The following is a 20,284-nucleotide window of genomic DNA, read 5'->3' on the forward strand; positions in this document are numbered from 1 at the left end:
GGTCCCTGCCTGCCTCTTTGACCTTGTCGGTCTTAAACATGACAAGCTCTTTCCCACCCAAGGGGCCTTTGCACAGTCTGTTCCTTCTCTCAGGAAGGCTCTTTCTCTGATTCTTTGCGTGACTGACTCCCAATGCTTCAGGTTCTGAATACATGTCCCTTCCTTGGCAAACCCTCCCCCTTAACTATGTCTAAAGGAGCCCGTCTGTCACTAGACATCAGCCAGAATATTTATTCTTAAGGCGTTTTTCACAATTTGCAATTATGCATTGTGTTTGTGTCCCTGCTCACCTTGTAAGTTCCCAGAGGCAGGGACTATGTCTAGGGCCCCAGGCATGGTTGTATACTGGAGGAGGTGCCTTTTGAGGGGGCGAGAGGGGATGGAATTCCAGTCCCACTTTGCTTGCCCACCTTTGCCCTGGCGCCGGCTGGATCTGCCCAGAGAGGGCATCTTTTCCTCATTTGCACCAAGGTACAAATGGGCGCCATGCGAACCAGTAGCAGTCTCAGCAGTGTCTGTCTGCTTTCCCCAAGCGTGCTCATCCCAGAATGGCTCCAGTAAACTCAGGGTCTCTCACAGAAGGAAAGATTCCCACAACAGGAAACCAGTCAGTTTCCTTGACTTAGAGAAAAATGGGCACCCCTTGATCACTGTGATTCTGTCCTCAGGCCACCCATCCCTGCTTTTTCCCCTTTCTGAGCCCCAGTTTTCTCATCTGTAAAATGGGCTTTTTCTCCCATCACCTTCCAGGCACCGCCAGTGCCCTCCTGGGGTAAATTCTGTTACTCAGATAGGACAGCAGAATGGTCTCAGGGTCAATGGTTGGGGGCCTGGATAAGGCCAGAGCTACTGCAGGCTGCCTTACCCACTCCTGCAGCTCCAGGACAGGTAGGTGGGGGTTCTTGGCCTCCTGTCAGCTCCTTCACCCTCTTGGGCCTAGGAGCGGCTCTTATATATCCACAACAGCTCTGGGGACACAAAGGGGGCACAGCCGCCAGAAACCCGTCAATGTGTCATGTCAGAAGCAAATTGCGGTTTTCCCTGCAGGCCTAGCTAAGCCTTCCTTCTGGGGAGAGAGAGAAGGGGAGTTGGGGAGCTGGGGTGGGTGCTAGGACTGCAGAGGCAGCCTCCTCCCCCAAGACCTGGGGACAGGGGTGGAGCATTCAGCCCACTCTAGGGTCTCCCTCCAGGGTTTCCCAGGGTTTACCCCAGTGACACAGAAGCCACCCTGCCTCCCCACCTACCCCAACTGAGGCATAGGGAGGGAAGGAAGGAGCTTAAGTCTGCTGGGTCTTCTAACCCTCTGCAATCCCCCACCTCAGGCTTGGCATGGAGCCGACCCTGGGGCCTGGAGCGAGGAACTCGATTGATTTGAGGGAGGGGTACCAACTCCACCTCCACCTCCCAAGTCCCAGAGCAGGCTGCTTTGTCCCCTTCCTGAGGCTGGTGCAGATGATGGTGGAGAGAAATTCATTTATTCATCCATTCATTCATTTTTTCAGCAGGCATTTATGTAGCATCTACTGTTTGCTAGGTGCTGGGGATACAGCTGTAAACAAAAGAGACAAATCCCCTGCCCTGAAGGAAAAGAACAGTGAAAATACAATGCAATTAAACATTTTTCTAGTAGCTGCATTTTTTAAAAAGGTAAAAAGAAACAAATGGATTAATTTTAATAGTGTAGTTTATTTAACCCAATATATCCAAACTATTATCATTTAAGACTTAATCAATATAAAATTATTAACAAGATACTCTACACTTTTTTTGCTCATGCCAAGTCTGTGAAAGCCACTGACAGGACAGCAAATTTGGACTCGCCACATTTCAAATACTCAGTCACCTCATATGGCCATCATATTGGACAGCACAGCTGGAGGGAACAGATAAGAACACGATACAGTACGTCAGAGGCTGATAACAGAAATAAAGCAGAGGAGGGGGTGCAGTTTTCAATATGGTGGTCAGGGGAGGCCTCGTATTGGAGCAGGAGGAGGGAGAGTGAGTCAGGTGGATGCTGGGGAAGGGCAGGCCAGGCAGAGGGAAGGGTAAGTACAAAAGCCCTGAGGCAATGTGTCCAGGAACCCCAGGGAGGCCTAAGTGGTGGAGGGGAGTGGGGGGACATAAGGCCAAGGAAGTGACGAGCCCCGCAAGTTACCGTACAGACTTACAGACTTTGGCTTTTATTTGCAATTCTTCTGCAGGTACTGGTTCACGCATCCCCGCCTCCAAAAAGCCCTCCTGACCCCCAAGCTGCCTATGACCCCACAGCCCCCTGGGATTTCCTCTCCCAGAGTCTGTGACATGCTGGACTGTAACCGTGTTTCTGCATGTTTGTGGGTCTGTCTCCTGCACGGGACCGTCAGCTCCTGCCTGGTGAGATGGGAAGGAAGGGTGGTATTTGCCTCATTCGCCTCATAACCTCAGAACCCCTAACGATCCAAAGTTCATCCTGATGACTTCAGAAACTGAGTCAGGTTACTCCACCTCACCATACTTTTTCTGAAATAAACTTTTTATTGAAATAGAAACTTTTTATTGCAATAAACTTTTTATTGAAAGGCCATACGGAGAAGGGCCCAGATTACAAGCGTACAGCTTGATGAATTTTCACAGAGCCAGTACTCTAGAAGCCCCGTGGAATCCCCTCCAAGTCACTGCCTACCAAGGATAACCACCGTCCTGAACTCTCACACGACGGGTAAACCCAGTATGCTACTGAGGGTCGTAGAAATGGAATGGCACGTGTGCAGTCGGCGTGCGGCTTCCCTCACACTCGATGTCTAGGAAATTCACTCACTTGTGTGAGGCAAGGACTTGTTCTCCTTTGCTGTATACCACTCCATCACGCGAACACACCACAGTTTGTCATCCGTTCTCCTCTCTAGGGGCACCTGGGTTTTCTAGTAGTTGGTTATTAAGGAGAAAGCTTCTATGAACATTGTTGTCATGTCTTTCTGTGTACATATGCTTTCTTTTTCATTTGGCTGGGGTAACTAGCCAGGAACAGGGGTGCCAGATCGTAGTACCGCATGCACACGTTCAGCTTTCCCAAATACTGCCAGGACTCTTCAAAGTGGCTCTGCCACGGGGACTCCACCAGCAGTCTGGGCAGTCACTACTGCCCCACATCCCACCAGCACTGGGTAACACCAGCATTTTTAGGCATTTGTTTGAGGGAGGAAGCTGGCACCTGGCATTTATGGAGCCGTTACTGTCTACAAGGCACTGACTTGTGTGAATCGGCCACAATGGCTCGTGAAGTCAGCACTGTTATTATCTCCCCATCTTACACTCGAGGAGCTACACCTCTGCAAGGGGAAGCCACTGGTCCAAGGTCACACAGGAGTCCATCCAGGCCGTCTGACTCATCATCTTAAGCACTGCCCACCCTGCCTTTTGAAAGGAAGAGGCTCCCTAGTTTCTGGGAGCCTCTTCCCCAGTTCCTTCCAGAGGAGACTCTCACCCCTACCAGCTCCCCAAGCACCTGCAAGCCCCCTCAGGCACGGAAGCCAAGTCAGGGATTGGGTCTGCCCATGAGAAGGGAATCATAAAATACACATCTTTGCAACCAGGACTCAACAGGCCAAGGAGAGAGGGCCTGAGAACTGCCATATTTAATAAGGCTCCAGGGTAATTTGATGTGCAGCACTTTTGAAAGCCCTATGGAGGGTGATGGGGAGCCAATGAAGGGATTAGAGGTCGGAAGGGACTCATTGAGGAGAAATATCCCTGGAAGAAATATCCAGTGAAGGCTCTGGAGCTGGAATTCCTGGGCTCAAACCCCAACTCTGTTTCTCACTATCTAGTGACCTACCTCACTGAGCTGCAGTTTCCTCATCTGCAAAATGGGTTGATATTAAATGTGCCCACCTTCACCTGACTGGTCTGACTGTGAGGACAGGCATCCTCACAATGGACTTTCGGGCATCAAGGGAGGGGTGCCAAGGGTGCCAGAGAAATTCAGACCAGCGATTTGACAAAATTCAGAGAAATTCAGCCAGATCCCTGGAAGGCTTTCCCAGAGGTACCTGCACTGAGAGGGGGCTGGGAAGGCAGAAGAAGTGTGGGTGGTGACTGGTGTGGGCACAGAAGCCGGTCATCTTTGTCTTACCAGGTGTGGGCTGCCTGGCAGGCCCCTCAGGGTTGATAGCTATGGGCCCAGGATCAAAGACCTGGCTCTGCTCCCTTTTCGCTCTGTGACCTTGAGCCAGTCACACACCGTCTGGACCTTGGTTTCTTTAGAGGAGGATAATGCACCTACTTTTGAATGTGGTGTGAAAAAGCAAGGAGGAGACTTGGACTCCATCAGATGGGGTTCAAGTACCAGCTTCAAACCTGCGTACCCTCTCAAAGCTGCCACTTCCTCATCTAGGGCGGGGAGAATCTTGGAAGGTGAGCAGTGCTCACAGGCACAGAACTGCCATCATTGCGTCCCCAGGAGGTGGGGTCATGGTACAGGGCTCCCCTTGCCAGCCCAGCCCCCATGTTCTGCCCAGGGTAAATCTGGGGTAACTGACACTCAAAGAATGTTGAAATCAGATTAGAGAGGCCAACCCCTCTGTCATTTTACAGATAAGAACACTGAGGTTCAGAAGGGAACTGCGGTTTGTCCAAAGCCACGTAGTCTGCCGTTGGTTGTGCCAAGGTGAGAACCCAGATTTCCTGACTCTTACCGCTTTATGCCTTGGTTTCTCCATCTGCGCACTGAGCCTGGGGAAGATGGCAAAGTGGCTTTAGGTGGCCATTAATGGGCTGTGTGAACATCCAAGGGCAGGATTTGGGGAATGAAGGGGGTGTCTCTGACATGCCTGGAGTTGGGCCTCAGCCGCCCATGGATTACCCAGGCGTCTATGTCTGCCAGGCCTGTCTCAAGGCTGCTATTGTTCCAGAGCCGGGAAAATGATGTGTGATGAGATTAGGGCTGACAGTGAGGGACAAGGGGACGGCCCTGTCACCCAGGCCAAGGCAAGGGAGGGCTCTCCTTCCTCTGCGGCATTGGCTTAGGTCAGGCTGCGATGGGGCTGACCTGCTAGTGCCCCATGGGCTCCACAGGCACTGGCCTCATGACCAGGCCTCTGGCCACACCATCAACAGACACCTGTGTGTGCCAGAGGTGACCCTCCCCCTCACAGACCTACTCAGACCCCCCACATACAAAGACTCACCCCCCCAGAGACAAAGACATTCTAACAAATTCATGCAACATCACACAGACACCCCACCCTGATACATGGCCGCCACCCCAGTAATTTCCAGGGCTGGAACACCAACTGATCAGGGAAGCCCTTGATGTGCATTTCTTTTTCAAAGCTTTGGGTATTTTTATTACATTCTAGCAAATAATAGTGATTTTTCAGGGTTCATTTAGGATACATTTATTTTAAAATGTATTTTAACTGTACTATGTATAAACTCACATTGACTTGTAAAAGGAGTCAATTTAAAGAATAGTATCGGTGTCAATTCCAGGAGAGGAGATGGAGCAAATATGATAAATGTTGGGAGCCGATCCTCACGTGAATGTTGTCTGTGACACAAGGAAACACCGTTGGCACAGACAACGTACGAGTGAACATGGGAACACGCACACATGGACGGACGCCAGAGGTCTTTTCACACACAAACCTTCACAGCTGGACATTTGTGTCTGCACAGACGCCCCAGGTTGCAGCTGCTCACAAAAGCAGAGGCTGCTGGGACATGGTCTTGCACCGTTACCCTCCCCTACTCCAATACAGACATGCCTGTTCACGTTGGACGCGGCCTCAAAAGCTCACCTCTGAGTATTTATTTTGTGCCGGGCACCGTTTCATGATGTAATTCATTTAATCCTCATGACAACCCTGCAGAGTTTGGCAATGTCATCATTCCCATGCAGGTGAGGAAACTGAGGCTTTGAGAAACTGAGGCACACAGCAGTGAGGAGGCAGAGCCAGGATCTGGACCGAAGCAGGCTTGCTCCAGAATTCCAATCCCATCTCTGCCCCTGACTTACCAGGTGACCTAGGACCAGTTGTTCTACTTCTCTGAGCCTCATGCTCCACATATTTGAAATGGGGACAGTTCTCATCTCCCTCAGCTGTTGTGAAGATAAAGGAGGTGACACAGGGAGGACTTCTGGGAGCACACTGGGCCTTCTACAGGTTCCCTATGAATAGGGCCATCCTTAAGTTATCAAGATTTGGGGGCAAGCAGCTAAAGTGAGGTGGGAAGAGCTCTGCCACTTCCTAAATTGTGTGACCTTGGGCAAGGCAGTTGACCTCACTGTGCTTCAATTTCCTCCTCTGTAAAGTGAGGATGGCCATGGTGCCCTCGCCTCACAGGGTTATTGTGTGTATTAAATGAGATAGTACAAGTAAAGCCCTGACTATGGCAGTCAGCAGGTACTCAATATATGCTCAAGCCTGCCCCCAAGGCTGTGACCAGCTTCCCTCAGACCCCAAGATGGTCCTAGATCCCAAAACCCACCAAAGGAGAAGAAAAGCCACACGTTGATTTGCTACAAATAACGAGGTCAAAACATTAGATGTTTGTAAGGGCCTTTCTCCTTTTTATTGCCAAGGCCCCAGCCCAGGCCTGCTCTGTTCACTCCTTGCCAAAGGAAGCAGCCAGCTGTGGTACGGGGCCCAGCCCACCGGCTTCAATCAGGGGCTCTTCCATGGGTGCCGCCAGTTAGTGGTGTGTAGGCAGCTGGCAGGTGAATCCTGCCCCAATCAGTCCAGCTTCAAGTCCAGCACCAGGGTGTTCTGGCAGGAGGCAAAAGATTAGGTGGGGGTAGAGACAGCAGTGATGGGGGCCACCCAGGCACAGGATGGAACAGACCAGGGCCGTGGCCAGAATGGAAGCCAGCATGGTGTTTAAGAACAGAGGATGAGACTCATTTGTGACCCTTCACCTCTCTGAGCCTCAATTTTCTCAATGGTCAAGTGGGGACAAGCACCTCTACCTCCAGCGTGGAGAGATGGAATGAGCAAAATGCACATTTAATGCTCCGAGCACAATGGTTGGCATGCAATGTAAAGCTAATGTTTATTGAGCACCTACTGTATATGTTTAGGTGAATTATCTCAATGAATCATCACAACAACTCTAGGATGTGGGTACCCATAGTATCATCCTCATTTTCAGCACAGAAAAATAGAGGCATAGAGAAAAGTGAAGTAATTTGCCTGAGGTGGCAGGAAAAGAAAGGAGCAGAATTCATGTTTCCTTCTGGGGATGTCCTGGGCCAAGGGTGGGCACGCAGGCTCTGAGGGGTGGAGTATTGTTAAAGGGATTGCAAGGGTTGTACTGATGGCCCCTGCCCTCCTCAGCCCTACTCCCTCCAGGTTGAAAGAGGCAGGCTTTGGCTCATCACTCATTTGCCAAAAGTGTTGACTGACATGGCCTTCCCCAGCTCCTTTCCTCACCTCTACTACATCCAGCTCTGCCAGGTTGTAGTTCATGTCCAGGAAATCTGGAAGTGGGAGGCCGACTTGGAGCACATCTGAGAAATACATTAAGAGTCATTTCAGCCTGACTGCTCTAAAATTAATTAACGAGTGGCTGCCTGGAGCAGAATAATAGTGCAGTGATTGATTTATGATGTCTGCCAGCTGAACAGGCACAGAAAGCATAGGCCAGATCACCAAGTATTTACAACCCAGGTCTGGGTCATGATCAGGCTCCTGGTGTGGGGTCAAGGGTCAAGGATCTCAATTGTGACAGGGGCCTTTGTCCCTAGACAGGTGATATTAAGTTGACATTAGCTGCAAGGATTCAGCAAAAGCCATCCACTCCCCTCGAGACTCCCCCTTCTGGGGTCAGTGGAGGGGCATGGAGACCACTCAGGTAGCATCCCTTCCTGCTTACAGTGCTTGTTGGCACGAGCAAAATCAAAGCCTGTTGGTGCCCTCACCATTGACGGCTGGAATGTAAGCTTCTTGGAGAAAATCAGTGATGAAGCCAGTCAATTCCTTCTCCTGGAGGAGAGAGAAAATACACACACCTCATCATTCAATTCAATTCAACAGATTTTTTTCAGCTCTCATTCCAACTGGATCTGGGACTATAGGAATGATAAATATTAGAGACATCAAATAATTTGTTCAGCCAGCATAAAAACTCAGCCTGACCCCTGTCTGGCTGTAGGTTGATGCCCTTCATCTCTGCTTAGTCCCTGTTAGGGTGACATGTGGCCCTTGGGTCATGGTGCAGGCATGGGGGAATTCAGGAGACACTGGGTGGCTTATAGACCCCACTCCTGCTCCTACAGAAAACGCAGTAGCTTTGATTCACTATTTCTCTTTACCTCAGTTTCCTCATTTGTGAAAGCAGAATATAACAGCATCTACTCACAGGTTCCTGTGAGGATTCCATGAGTTTGGGTAAAGCATAAAGCACAGAGCAAGTGCTCAGTATGTGTTGTTTTTGCTGTTAGCACCTACTGGGTCAGGGTCTATACTGGGTCCTGAGGCTACAGAGACTAATAAAAATGACAGCTGGGCCAACCAAGCCAGCTTAGGCTGCTACACAGGACAATGTCTTAAAAATCTATCCAAGGAGATGTCCAGATTCTAACCAGAAAAGGAAATAGGGGCTCAGAGAGGCTAAGTGACTTTCCCAAGGTCACACAGCAAGTCAGGAGCTCCAAACCCCACAATGACCTGCTCTATTTATTCTGCCTCCATTTCAGGGCCCTTCCCAGCAGTCCCAAGAGACAATAAGCCCAGTCTTACCAGACCAGGCAGAAACACTTGGGACACTTACATCGAAGGCACCAATCGATGAGGACCTCAGGGACAGGCTCAGTAATCTGTGGGGAGAAGGAAACAAGGAGTGGGAAGGGCAGTCAGAGCTACTGCCTCTGGTCTTGGAGAAAGGGAATCCCAAACATCTCAACCCGTCCCTGACGCAGAAGTCCCCTCTACACCTTCCGACTTGGTGTTCTTAAGTCTCTGCTTGCATGCTACCTTTGATGAAGCACTCACCACCTTTTATTACAGCCCCTTCTGTTTCCCACAGCTCACACTACTGCCTCCTCCATTGGTCCTGACTCTTCCCTCTGCCATGTCTATTGCTCCTGCCCAAGGCCAGGAATGCACAGGTTTGGGTAATTTTTTTAGAACCATTTGTCCAATGGTTCTTTCTTGTTGTTGGGGTCACTTTGCCACCACCTGGGGGGAGGCTGCTTGAGAATTTAGTCAACAAAGTGGACAGCAAGGGCGAAAGGAGGAGGGAGACCGATTCTTGAAGACTTCGTTTGCATACTTAGATCCAGTCGTGCCTGAAAGCAAGTCTGCCTCTAGAATTTTCAATTATCTGAGCCAAAAGAGTCCCTTTGGGGCTTAAGTTAGTTAAAGTTGGACTTGTGTGTTGCAACTGAAAGAATCTTGGCCCAATACAAGTCAGATCAAAGATTAAGGCAAATACAAAAAGTAATGAGCAACCGAAGGTAAGGCTAGGATGTTGAAGAGCGATAATGAACGTAACGTAGGTAGCCAGCGCCTCACATATAGACAGAGCTCTATAAATATTAGCATCATTAGCATAAAGAAAGGCTGCGGGAGGAGGTATCGTTTTAGCTGGGTGCTGACTGATAGGTGGACTTGGACAGCATGGGCAAAGTCCCTTTAAACGGAAAAAGGCTCACGGGCTTATGATCAGATTCACTGTGCAAGATCCTAGTGGAACAGTGGGAGCAGTGGTGGGAGGATGTGAGAGGAGCCTTGAGTGCCAGGCTAAGATTTGAGAAAAGATCGTCTATGCAATGGGAAACCATTGAGGGTTTAGAGCAGGAATAGTAACCAGAGCAGCCTGGCAGTGTGGGGTATGCTGGACGGATCAGGGAGAGACCCTGCAGCAAGGGAACAAATGGTGCTGGCAATGCCCATTCAGGGGTACAGGGATGCCAGTGTGGGCAGCAGACTCCTACCTGTACAGGGAGGTTGCCATCTGTAGCCGGTCCTCATGCACTGAGTACTGGATTTTCAGGTTAAAGTGCTGGTGTGGGGGGAGGGGAGGAGCAGGAAGAAAGCAGTGGGCCTCCCTTCAGGACTGGTAAAACCAGAGGCTTTACCATCTTCCCAGCACCACCACTGCCAAGACAACAGAGGTCTTCCTCTGTGACCATCCCACCTTCAGGAACTGAACCTAGCAGTTTCCCCATGCCCCCAGCCCAGGCTCTTCACCCCTCCCTGTACCTGGCATGTTTGTAGATTCCTGCACACACCATGTTCTTGTTCTAGGGCTTTGTACACCCTGTAACCTCTGCCTGAAGTACCTTCCATCACCAGCCTCCCCAACATCAACCTCTTCCCCGGCCCGTTTCTGTTCAACCTTCAAAACATAGCTCAGGCATCACTTCCTCTGGGAAGTCCTCTGTGATTTCCTCAAACTGGATTTGGGATCTCTCTAGGTTGCCAGAGTCTCCTGGTTGAGCCCTTTACTGCCCTTATGGATGCTAATGAATGTTGGAAGGAAGGAGGAAGGGAGGGAGGGAGGGAGGGAGGGAGGGAGGGAGGGAGGGAGGGAGGGAGGGAGGGTGGGAGGGAGGGAAAAGGAAGGACTAAACTATTGACCCTCAGTTTGTTTATCTTTCTAGACATTCAAAGATTCAATGGCAGAGCCGAGGATCAGATATCAGGTGACAAGGTTTGAGAGGTTAGGACCACACAATTGAGATTAACTAAGAACCTTTCAATCCATTACTTGTCTATCAACTAAAATCCTACCTTTCAAGAGGTTGGGCCTAAATGGGGAATGGATTCCACTCACAGCTGCCAGGAGAAAGAGGGGTACAGGAGCCTTGCCCCGCCGCCGAACAGCGAACATCTCCAGGGTGCCATGGAGGTGCAGCAGGCTCTCGCCTGTCTTCATGGAGACTTTGGGGGGCTTATTTATTCTGATCTGGGTCACCAAGGGCTTCGGCTTGGGATAGGCTGCAACTACCTACAGAAACCACATTTAAACCTCAGAAAAGTGGCTTCAGTTGAAACCAGGAGTTCCTCATGAAATAGGTGATTCTATCTAGGGCACAGGAAGTACGGCATGAAAAGGCTGGGATGTGTCTATCAGGAAATAAAAAGAACAAAACAGCCAATCTGGCTATTTCTATATTGGACATGGAAAGTACAATGCACAAATGCTGAGCTGTTCTATGCTGGACCCAAAGGGTACCTTATGGAGAAGTTGGAATGATTCCACATTGGACAGGGGAGATGTGGCATTGAAAAACTGCCTCCCAAGTCCTTGTCCCTTTGACTGGAAAACAGGGCAGGGCAGGACATAGTGATCATGGGTAGTGGGGCACTCACTTCAGGGATGAAGCCAGCCAGTGTCTCAGTGGTTTGTGGGGGCAGCTCACCAATCTACATAATGAAAGTCAAAGTTAGAATTGCTGAAGTCTTCCCTAAACCATCCTAACAAACATCTCCTCTGACTCAATAAGGTGTGCCCTCTGAAGGTGTGCCCTTCATCAAAACACTTGTCACTCTGTGACTAATTAGATAATGAACTCCTGGGTAGCCCTGTGTTGGCTTACACATTGGCTTGCACATTCCAATTCCCAGAGCTCCTAGCACAAGGTCAAATGCTGAGAAAATGTTGTTGGATGAAAAGGGGAGGGGGGCAGATAGATGGAAGTGAGTAGATGTAATGGGCTGGGGGGTGGGGTGAGTGGATGGACTCATGGATGGATAGATGGACGGGGAAAAAGGGTAAAAAGATGAGAGGGTGAGTGGATGGGAGCATGGATGTTTGGATGAGTGTTTATGTAGGAGAATTAATAATAAATAGATGGGCAGGTGGATGAGTAGGTAGAAGAAAAGAATAAAAAGAATGATGAATGGGTGGATGGGTAGATAGGAAGATGGTGGATGGAAGATGCTGATAAATGGGTGAAAGAATGGATGGATTAATGGGTGTAAGGATGGATGGGAAGGTACATGGATGAGTGCATGGTGGGTGCATGGTAGAGGGATGAATGGATGGATCAGTAGGGATAGATGGTTAGATGGATAGACCGATGGATGGATGGATGGATGGATGGATGGATGGATGGATGGATGGATGGATGGATGGATGGATGGATGGATGACTAGGAGGATGGGTAATAGAGAGTTGGGTGGGTACATATGGGTGTTTGGGTGATAAATGGCAGATGCACTGATTCATTCATTCAGTAGTATGAGGTCCTATTCTAGGAGTTGTGTGGATGATATGAACAAATGGATGGATGCCAGCTGGAAGGATAGAGCTTAGGGATGACCATATGGAAGGCAGATAGGTGGATGGGTGTATGATGATTGGATAAAAGGCAGGTAGATGACTGGCCAGTGCATGAGAGTTGTAGGTTGATGAACAAATAGCTGGTTGTATGGACAGGTGACTAGATGGATGAGTAAATGGTGGTTATATGGACAGAGAGATGGTAGATGGTGGGGTGAACTAATGATAGAAACCTAAATCAGTGCTGGCATCTCCTAGTCCTAGTGTGGCCCACATCCCAGGATAATTCTCAGAATGGACACACCAGACAGGGACTGTCATTACAGGGGGCAGAAGCAGATGGGGGGCAGCTTTGGGCAGCTCACCATTGTATCGTGAACATTCAAATTGAAGGACTTCTGCAAAAGGGCAAGCTCTGCTGTGAGGAAGGCAGCTGAGAGCAGCAGCTGCGAGGAGCCTTCAGCATAGTCCTCGGGGAACCCAGGGGCCACCCCGGCATCAGCAAGCTCAATGGTGTTGCCCTCTTGCTGCTGCACCACAGGCTGTAGGACAGTGGAAGAAACCGCGTTGGCCACGAGGGACTATAGACAGGGGTGAGTCTCAGTCCTCCAAACCAATGGCACTCAAACCAGCCCTCAGCCAGGGAGTCATCAGATGTTACAGCCAGAGGGGGCTGCAATGGCTCAACCTCCCCAGGGTGCAGCTGGGTAGACAGAGGCCTGAGAGGATAGGGAAATCAGTCACTAAACCCCTGGTGGTTTCTCTTACAATAGCTTAAAGAAACCCAGTAATCTGACTCTAGTTGAGCCCTCATTTACACAGAATATGTTTTGTTTTATTCTCAGTAGAAAGAGATAAGTGGAAAACAATGCAGGGTCTATAGGAACCATGCTGAAGGAAGACTTTCAGGGAGGTAACTTTTCAGGATTTCTCTTTCCCTTCCTGGAAGATGCATCTCACCTTGTCATCTGGGGCTCTGGAGACCTGGGTGAGGACCTAACTCTGCCACCAACTCACAGTGAGACCCTAGCTGAGACCTGACTCTTGCTGGGCCTCAGTGTTCCCATCTGTACAATGGTGAAGTGCAACTGGGTGAGCCACTCATTGAGAGAAGAAGAAAGCCTTGGGAGAAGGTGTAAGTATGGAGCCGGCGGTCCCGGAAATCAACTCAGGGACTCAGGGTTCAAGTTGAGAGCAGAAAAGGGGATCGAGCCCCAGTGTGACCATACTCTCATGGTGGGCCTGGTCTGTAAGGGCTTGAGGGGCCCTCCCACCCTCCAGACAGCCCCCACCACTCAGGCCGGTGACCCTGAGACCCCAGGCCCCAGGTGACCCCTGGCGCTTACACTGAAGTCCACTTGGATGTAGCTGGCTGTGGTGTTCGGTATGGATGTCAGGACATACTTCACACTGCCCATCTGGCCCACGGGAATGGGGGCTATGCAAAGAGGAGGTTCCACTCAGAGAAGTGCCCACCCTGGGGCAACCCAGAGAAGCCGGCACCAGCCAGCTGCCACCTGAACCTGGCCTGGGCGCCAGGTACCTTGGCCTTCTGTGTGACCCAAGGCGAATTACTTAGCATCTTTGGGCCTCAGTAATTTCATCTGTAGAATGGAGACCACGGTGCCTGACCTGGAAAATCATGCCCTTTCCCATCATTCTGCAGGCACTGAGCTTGAGAGTTCACCAAGGGTTGTCACAGCTCAGTTCTCATCACAGACTGGCAGGGTCAGGATTATCAGCTCTGTTTTACAGATGAGCAAACTGAGGCTCAGAAGAGCAAAGTGATTTTTCCCAGGCCACACATGTCATGCTAGGGACATGAGCCTGTCTTCCATTGGGCTTTCCTCTCCCCACAACACTGGGGAACCTGTGGACCCCGAGATGATGGAGGCAACAGATCCTCTTGGCAAAGGAAAGAAGTATTACCACCCTTGGGATTACTATTCAGAGTGCAAGGTGTGTGGATGAGCTCACAATGGCTGCTGTCACTGGGATATGGGGGTGATGAATAGAACAGTGGATGAAAGGCTGAGAGGCAAGGACCCCAGAGACTCTCGGGGCCTCAGATTTTCCATCAGGACAGACGCCATGACCCCGGACCTCCTCTAATCCCCAGCATGGGCTGAGAGCAAGCATTTGAATGGGGAGTGGGGCATCAAAGTCCTAATGCCTGTTCTAATGTCCCCATGTGGGAGCAGGGCATGGCGAGAACTACTCACCATTCAGGTTGGCCCACTTCCTGTTCACATACCCCAGGACTGCATCAATGGCTGGACACATCTGGAAGCAGAGAAGGCGCTGGGCTGAGGGGGCCCCAGCATGGAGGGCCTCACTCCGCACAGCTGAATGGTACTCCATAGGGAGTCCCAAGAGCCCTGGCAGGACAGGAAATGGAGGCGCAACTGAGGCCACAGTCACATGGAAAGTCAATGGCAGAGCCTGGACTAGAACTCAGCTCTCCTGACCACAACCTGCAAGATCAGTGAGGACTCATTCCCCAGTGACTGGAAATCTGGGCAGGGTTGGCAAACTGTGATGTGCGGGCTGCCATGTCCTCCTCCTGTGCTCGTGGCAGACATCACTAGGTGATCACGGCACTCTCTCCCACTGAGCCAGCCACAGCCTCAGAATCCTCCTCAGCCAATATCAGTCAATCAAGGTCAGCACCTGAGATAAAATGCACTTGCCAGCCCTGGTCTAAGTACTCCCGCGGATGAGGGGTAGAGGCGTGCTCTGGGCACTCACCAGGCCAGGGAGAACTTTGTGTAGAGTGCTGTCCAGGAACTTGTTGATAACATTAGGCATCATGCTGGACACAGAGAGCGGGGACAGGAGCACAGATGGCAGGAAGTTAGGCACAGGACAAACAGGGCATGGATAAGGAAGTGCAATGGCTTAGGAAGTGGGATGCTGGGCCAGAGTGACGATGTGGACCCAGCCTTCCTCCCCAGTCACAGAACCTCTCACTTGCTAGGCAGGTTGGTCTTCACGCTGACCAGGATGACCTCACAGCCCTCGCTCTTGAACTTGGGGAGGCCCGTCTCCTCATCCTGCAGAAACCGGTTGGTGGCTGTGATGTTCAGGACCGCGACGATCTCCATGTTCTTACCTATGAAGCTGGAGAAGAGGGCAGGCAAGCATCATGGGCATCTCTGCCACTGTGGCCACTAACCTTGTCTCCTCTTTGCCCACATTCTCGGCAGCTCTGGAAGGGGAGAAGGGTGGGAGGCCACCCTTACAAGACTGAAAACGGGATAGGACATGCCCATGGTCACAAAACAAGTCTTTTCTCTCTTGTTTTCGTGAACTCCTATACATTCTTCAAAACCCTACTCAGCTGTCATTGTCTCTGATCCCCTCACCCTGCCAATACTTCCTCTGTCCCAGGCTAATTATTTAATCTGTGATCGTCTATGCTCAATCCTGGTTCCCATCAAAGTTAGGAACCAAATTTGCATCATCTCAGACCACAGCTCCAACGTAGCATGCAGTGGGTACTCAATAAATGTGTATGTAAGGGTGAAACAAGGAAGCCATTCTCCTTCTCTCCTCTCCTCACCTGCCATACTCACCTCTTGCCAGTGATGGTCATGCCGGTGGATACGCACTGGAAGATGCCCACCCCAGGCATGAAGCTCAGAGTGATGACTGGTAGTTTCACATCCTTCACTTTCATACTGGGAGGGGACAGACAGCCACAGCAATGAGAACCAGGCAGGTGAGACCTTGCCAGGCCCCCAACTCGCTCCTCAACCACCTCGCTTGGGAGGCCTCGGGTAAATCCCATACCCATGCAACCGGGGTAAGCCTGTCTCATGAGACCATCATGAGACACAAACAAAAGGCTGAACAAAATATGAACCAGTTTGTGCACAGAAAACACTCAGCATGTGTGAGTCGGGATATCTGGCTGACTTAGTGACCTTGGGCTGCACGCTTCCCTTTTGTGGGCCTGAGTTTCCCCACTGACAAAATAGGGAGGTTTGCTATGATCAGGGTTTCTCAACAGGGGCACTCTTGGCATTTGGGGCAGGAAAATTTTTTGTTGTGGGGAGCTGTCCTGTGCACTGTAGGATGGTTAGCAGCATCCCAGCTTTTACCTACTAGAGGCACTAGATGTGCCTAACCAGCCTCTCCCCTGCAAGTCATGACAACCAAAAATGTCTCCTAACATTGACAAATGTCCCTTGGAGGCAAAATCACCCCTGGTTGGGAACCACCAGTCTGAGATCCAGGATAACAGTGATGAGGCCCATCCACTTTCACCTGCCCATCGTGAGCTCTTGGCAGACATTGCTAATTGACCACAGTCCTATTTCCCGCTGTGTCCAGAGAGTGTCTCCCCAGTACGTCATTCCAGTCAGTCCTTAGCCATCAACCCCATAGGGCACTTGCCACGGAACCAATTTGCCTTTGTCATTAGATGATTATTGGTACCTTTCCTGCTCTGCCATTTGAGGATTTTTTTCTTTAATTGAACATACGTTCAGTGAGCTCCTGCTGCATGCAGAGAGTTGGAGTTTGACTTTTCAGCCTCACTTCCTCCTCTCAATAACCCTGCTCACAACAGGGCAGAAATTGTCCTTGGTGGATGACTGAGGAGACCGAGGCCCAGGCAGGAGCAGTGACCTTCCCAGGGTCACTGAGCAAGCCAGCAACAAGGCAGGGAAGAGGTCCTATGCCCTGCACTTGCTCTCCCACCTGCCTTCTCAGGTTCAGGCACAGCGCTGCCCACCACCCTGTGATAAGCTCTCACCCCCACTCCAAACACCTCCCCTGCTCACTTGGTGATGCCTTTGATGGGTTTTACCCCCGGCTGTTTCTTGCCCGCCTCAGCTGCCATCTTCTCCAGGATGTGACTCTCCTCCATGGCACGCTGAACCTCTGGATTGGGGCAGGGTTCAGAGAGACACTCAGCTGCGCTCCTTACTGCTTCCCTGTCCCGGACCAATCTCTCAAGTAGCCCAGGACTAGGCCACATACAAGTGGCACCACTGTATGGCTCACAGTCACTGTGGCCCACCCTGAGCTGGGTGATCCAGGGACCCAGAGATGAGTCAGGCCAGCCCATGTCCTCTTCCAACCTCATGGGGAAGACAGAGTGACCAGCAATGACAGTAACGAGTGACAAAAGCCATAATAAGTTCAGGCTGCTGGAGAAATCACGTGAGGGTTTGGGCCAGCAAAAAAAGAGCTGGGGAAGGCTTCTAGGAGGAGGTGACATGTCAGTTGGTCCTCGAGGGAGGAATAGGAATTTTCACCAGGAAGCAAAAGAATAAAGGGGCTACTCTGGGCAGAGGGCACAGCAAGTGCAAAGGTGGGGAAGGTGGGGGAAGTGGCATGGTGAGGGAAAAGTGAGAAATGCAGCTTGGCTGGAGAGTGGGGAGGGACATGACAGGGAAACTGGAGCAGTTTGCAGGGGTCATATCATGGAGGCCTTGAATCCCAATCACCCAGGTGATTAGGGAACTCATCTGGGAGCTTGTTAAAATGCAGACTCTGTGCCTGAAGCCAGTACATTCTAATTCCCCAGGCCTGGAGGTCCCAACCCCAAATGACACTGCCAGAAACACCTCCAGATTCATCTTGAGCTAATTCCCAGAAAGGGGACAAATACTGAGCTGGTAGGACTGTCATTGTCCCTTGGCACCTGGATGTGACTACATTTCCCTTGAAGTTATAGAACTCAAAGGCAGAAAATGAATTTTACTCAAGTCCCTCCAGGCGATTTTAATCTATTTCATTTGATCCTGCCAGGTAAAGACTGGTCACCCTATTTTACATTTCTTTACATTTTACATTTACAGATGAGCAAACAGCAACACAGAGAGAGTAACACAGAGAGGGTAAGTAAAATGCCTGAGGTCACACAGCAAGTTATTGGCTGAGCTGGGATTTGGCTTATGTCTGTCACCCCCACAGCCCCTTGCTGCCATCAGGGCCAAGGAGAGGCTACAAGGAAACAGGATTTCCAGCTGTGGTTCAATCTTGTGGGGGGGCCTTGGGAAAGTCACCCCATTTTTTCAGGAATAATAATTACATATTGCTTATAAGCTTATAAGTGTATTAGGAGGATCACAGGACACTCAAGGTTATGCAAACATGAGCAGTCACTTCGTACCTGCCACTGCCCCCTATCCATCCCCCACACCCACACCCAGGCCTGCCAGCTCACCGTGATTCATAATGTCCATGCCCAGCCGCAGCAGTGCCCCAGGGTCAGCTCGTGTGCGGGTCAGCAGGCCACAGAGTGCCAGACACAGGATCCACAGCATGGCTTCACCTGTACCATGGGGTCTGAATTGGGAGCAGACCACCAGGCCCTGCTCCCCCTGGAGACCTCCAATGCTCCAGAGCAGACTGGGCCCTCTGAATAAGCTCCAGCCCATTCAGCAAATCTTATTACTGCCTTCCAGAGGGGTCAGAGAATGTCCAGATTAAACCCATGGCCTCTGGAGCACCCCAGGCGGGTCACTTCCCTCCCTAAGCCTCAGTTTCCTCATCGGAGGGCACGATGCATTGTAACCAGTCTCCACTATGGGGTGGGTGGGAGGTTCAGCTGCAGTTTTTCATGAATTCAAGTGCAGTTCAGTGCCTGCCAGGCAATGCTGGAGTCACAGAGGGAATTCCAACCTGGTCCTGACTCAGGGAATTCCCACCGCAGCATGGGAGTGGGGGAACCCCCCAATTCTCCCCACCCTGGTACTACAGCCAATGGCATCCCCCACTTCTTCCAGCTCAGTCTCACTTCCAAAAATCTCAACTCACAGCCCCTTAAGCCTCCTTGAGACCTCGCTCACCAATAGGGAAACTGAGGCACACACCCACGGTCTCACAGCTAGTGAGTAGAGAACTGAAAAAGGACCTCATTCAAAGTTCCCAGAAAAGCCCCATCCCACCCCTGGACCCCCAGAAATCCCTTCCTCTTACTTACCAAGACCCGAAATTCTCCAAACCAGAGGCCAAGCGTTGATTTCAGGTTTGAGTTGTGGCTGGAAGAATCAAGGAGGAGTGACAGGCCTGGCCTGTGTTACCAGGGAGAGGGAGCTCCAACTGGATTTCTGCTGACAGCAGGCTCCAGCCACTGAGGGTTCCACTGGCCCACAAACAGAGATGGGCGCTTACTCTGCGCCCATGCACGCACGCATGCAAGCACGCATTCACTCATTCAACTTGCATTTCGTGAGTGTGCCAGGCAGGCCAGGCTACGAGGTAGACGCGGCAGAGATACATCTGCTGTCCCTGAATACTAAAAAGAAGCAATAGAATGGGATACTCGTGTGTGTGTGTGTGTGTGTGTGTGTGTGCGTGCGTGCGCGCGCGTGCTGGGGGTGGCAGGTAAACAGGGAGGGACTCTGAAGAGGAGATATTTAGGCTGAGACATAAAGGATGTGAAAGTAGCCAGAATTTAAAAAGCCAGGGGAGACCATTCAAGCCTATAATCAATATTTACTAAATGAAAGTATGTATTTCTCTCTCATCCCATTCAATGTTTAAATGTCTATCTGGGTTTGACAATAATCAATCTTGGTGTTTCCTTAAACCCTGTGAATACACACCTGTGTGCCACGGGAATGTGCCAGGCACACGCATACCCAATACCAAATCTCTTTGGGAAAATCACCTCCACAGGGACTCTGGAGTTCAGTGCCAGAGGGACAGAGCTGGGAGGAGCTTGCTGAAGGTCTCCTCCAGCCCCAGCCCCATCTCCCACTAGGGGAGACAGCGCTACCCCAGTTCCCCCCATTCCCAGGCGAGAACTGATGCCAGGTGTTAAGGCCACTCTGGGCAGGATTTTTTGCCCGCTTAGAATACTAAGTGGCTTGAAGTAACATCGTTGGGTGGGTGTTTCTGAGACCAATAGTTAATGCCAAGGTTTTGTTTCTGATTGTGCTTGTGTTTTTGCCTAAGCTGTCTGACACCTCTTAGAATGTCCTCCCCGCACCCATCCATAAACTGCTCATTCCTCAAGTCCTAATTTCAGCCTTTGCCCTCCCACCAGGACGTACCCCCTTCACTCCCAACCACCCCCATCCTCAAAGATCACAGTTTGAAGCTGACTGCACACCTA

At 50.8% G+C, this 20,284-nt stretch overlaps 1 protein-coding gene across 1 annotated transcript; it reads right to left on the minus strand.

The window, feature by feature from the left end:
* Positions 1–6,623: 6,623 nt before the first annotated feature.
* BPIFB6 (BPI fold containing family B member 6) lies at positions 6,624–18,488 on the minus strand (the record flags this gene model as incomplete). The annotated part of the gene is made up of 15 exons (XM_081034082.1): positions 6,624–6,749; positions 7,413–7,489; positions 7,901–7,964; positions 8,752–8,797; positions 9,917–9,984; positions 10,759–10,932; positions 11,298–11,351; positions 12,576–12,752; positions 13,557–13,648; positions 14,433–14,493; positions 14,959–15,022; positions 15,181–15,330; positions 15,786–15,890; positions 16,998–17,097; positions 18,389–18,488. 15 exons carry the CDS (start codon positions 18,486–18,488, stop codon positions 6,717–6,719), a joined length of 1,365 nt encoding a protein of 454 aa, XP_080890208.1. The 3' UTR covers positions 6,624–6,716.
* Positions 18,489–20,284: the final 1,796 nt, after the last annotated feature.

The sequence above is a fragment of the Rhinolophus hipposideros genome (assembly GCF_964194185.1).
Source record: "Rhinolophus hipposideros genome assembly, chromosome: 22".
NCBI lineage: Eukaryota > Metazoa > Chordata > Mammalia > Chiroptera > Rhinolophidae > Rhinolophus > Rhinolophus hipposideros.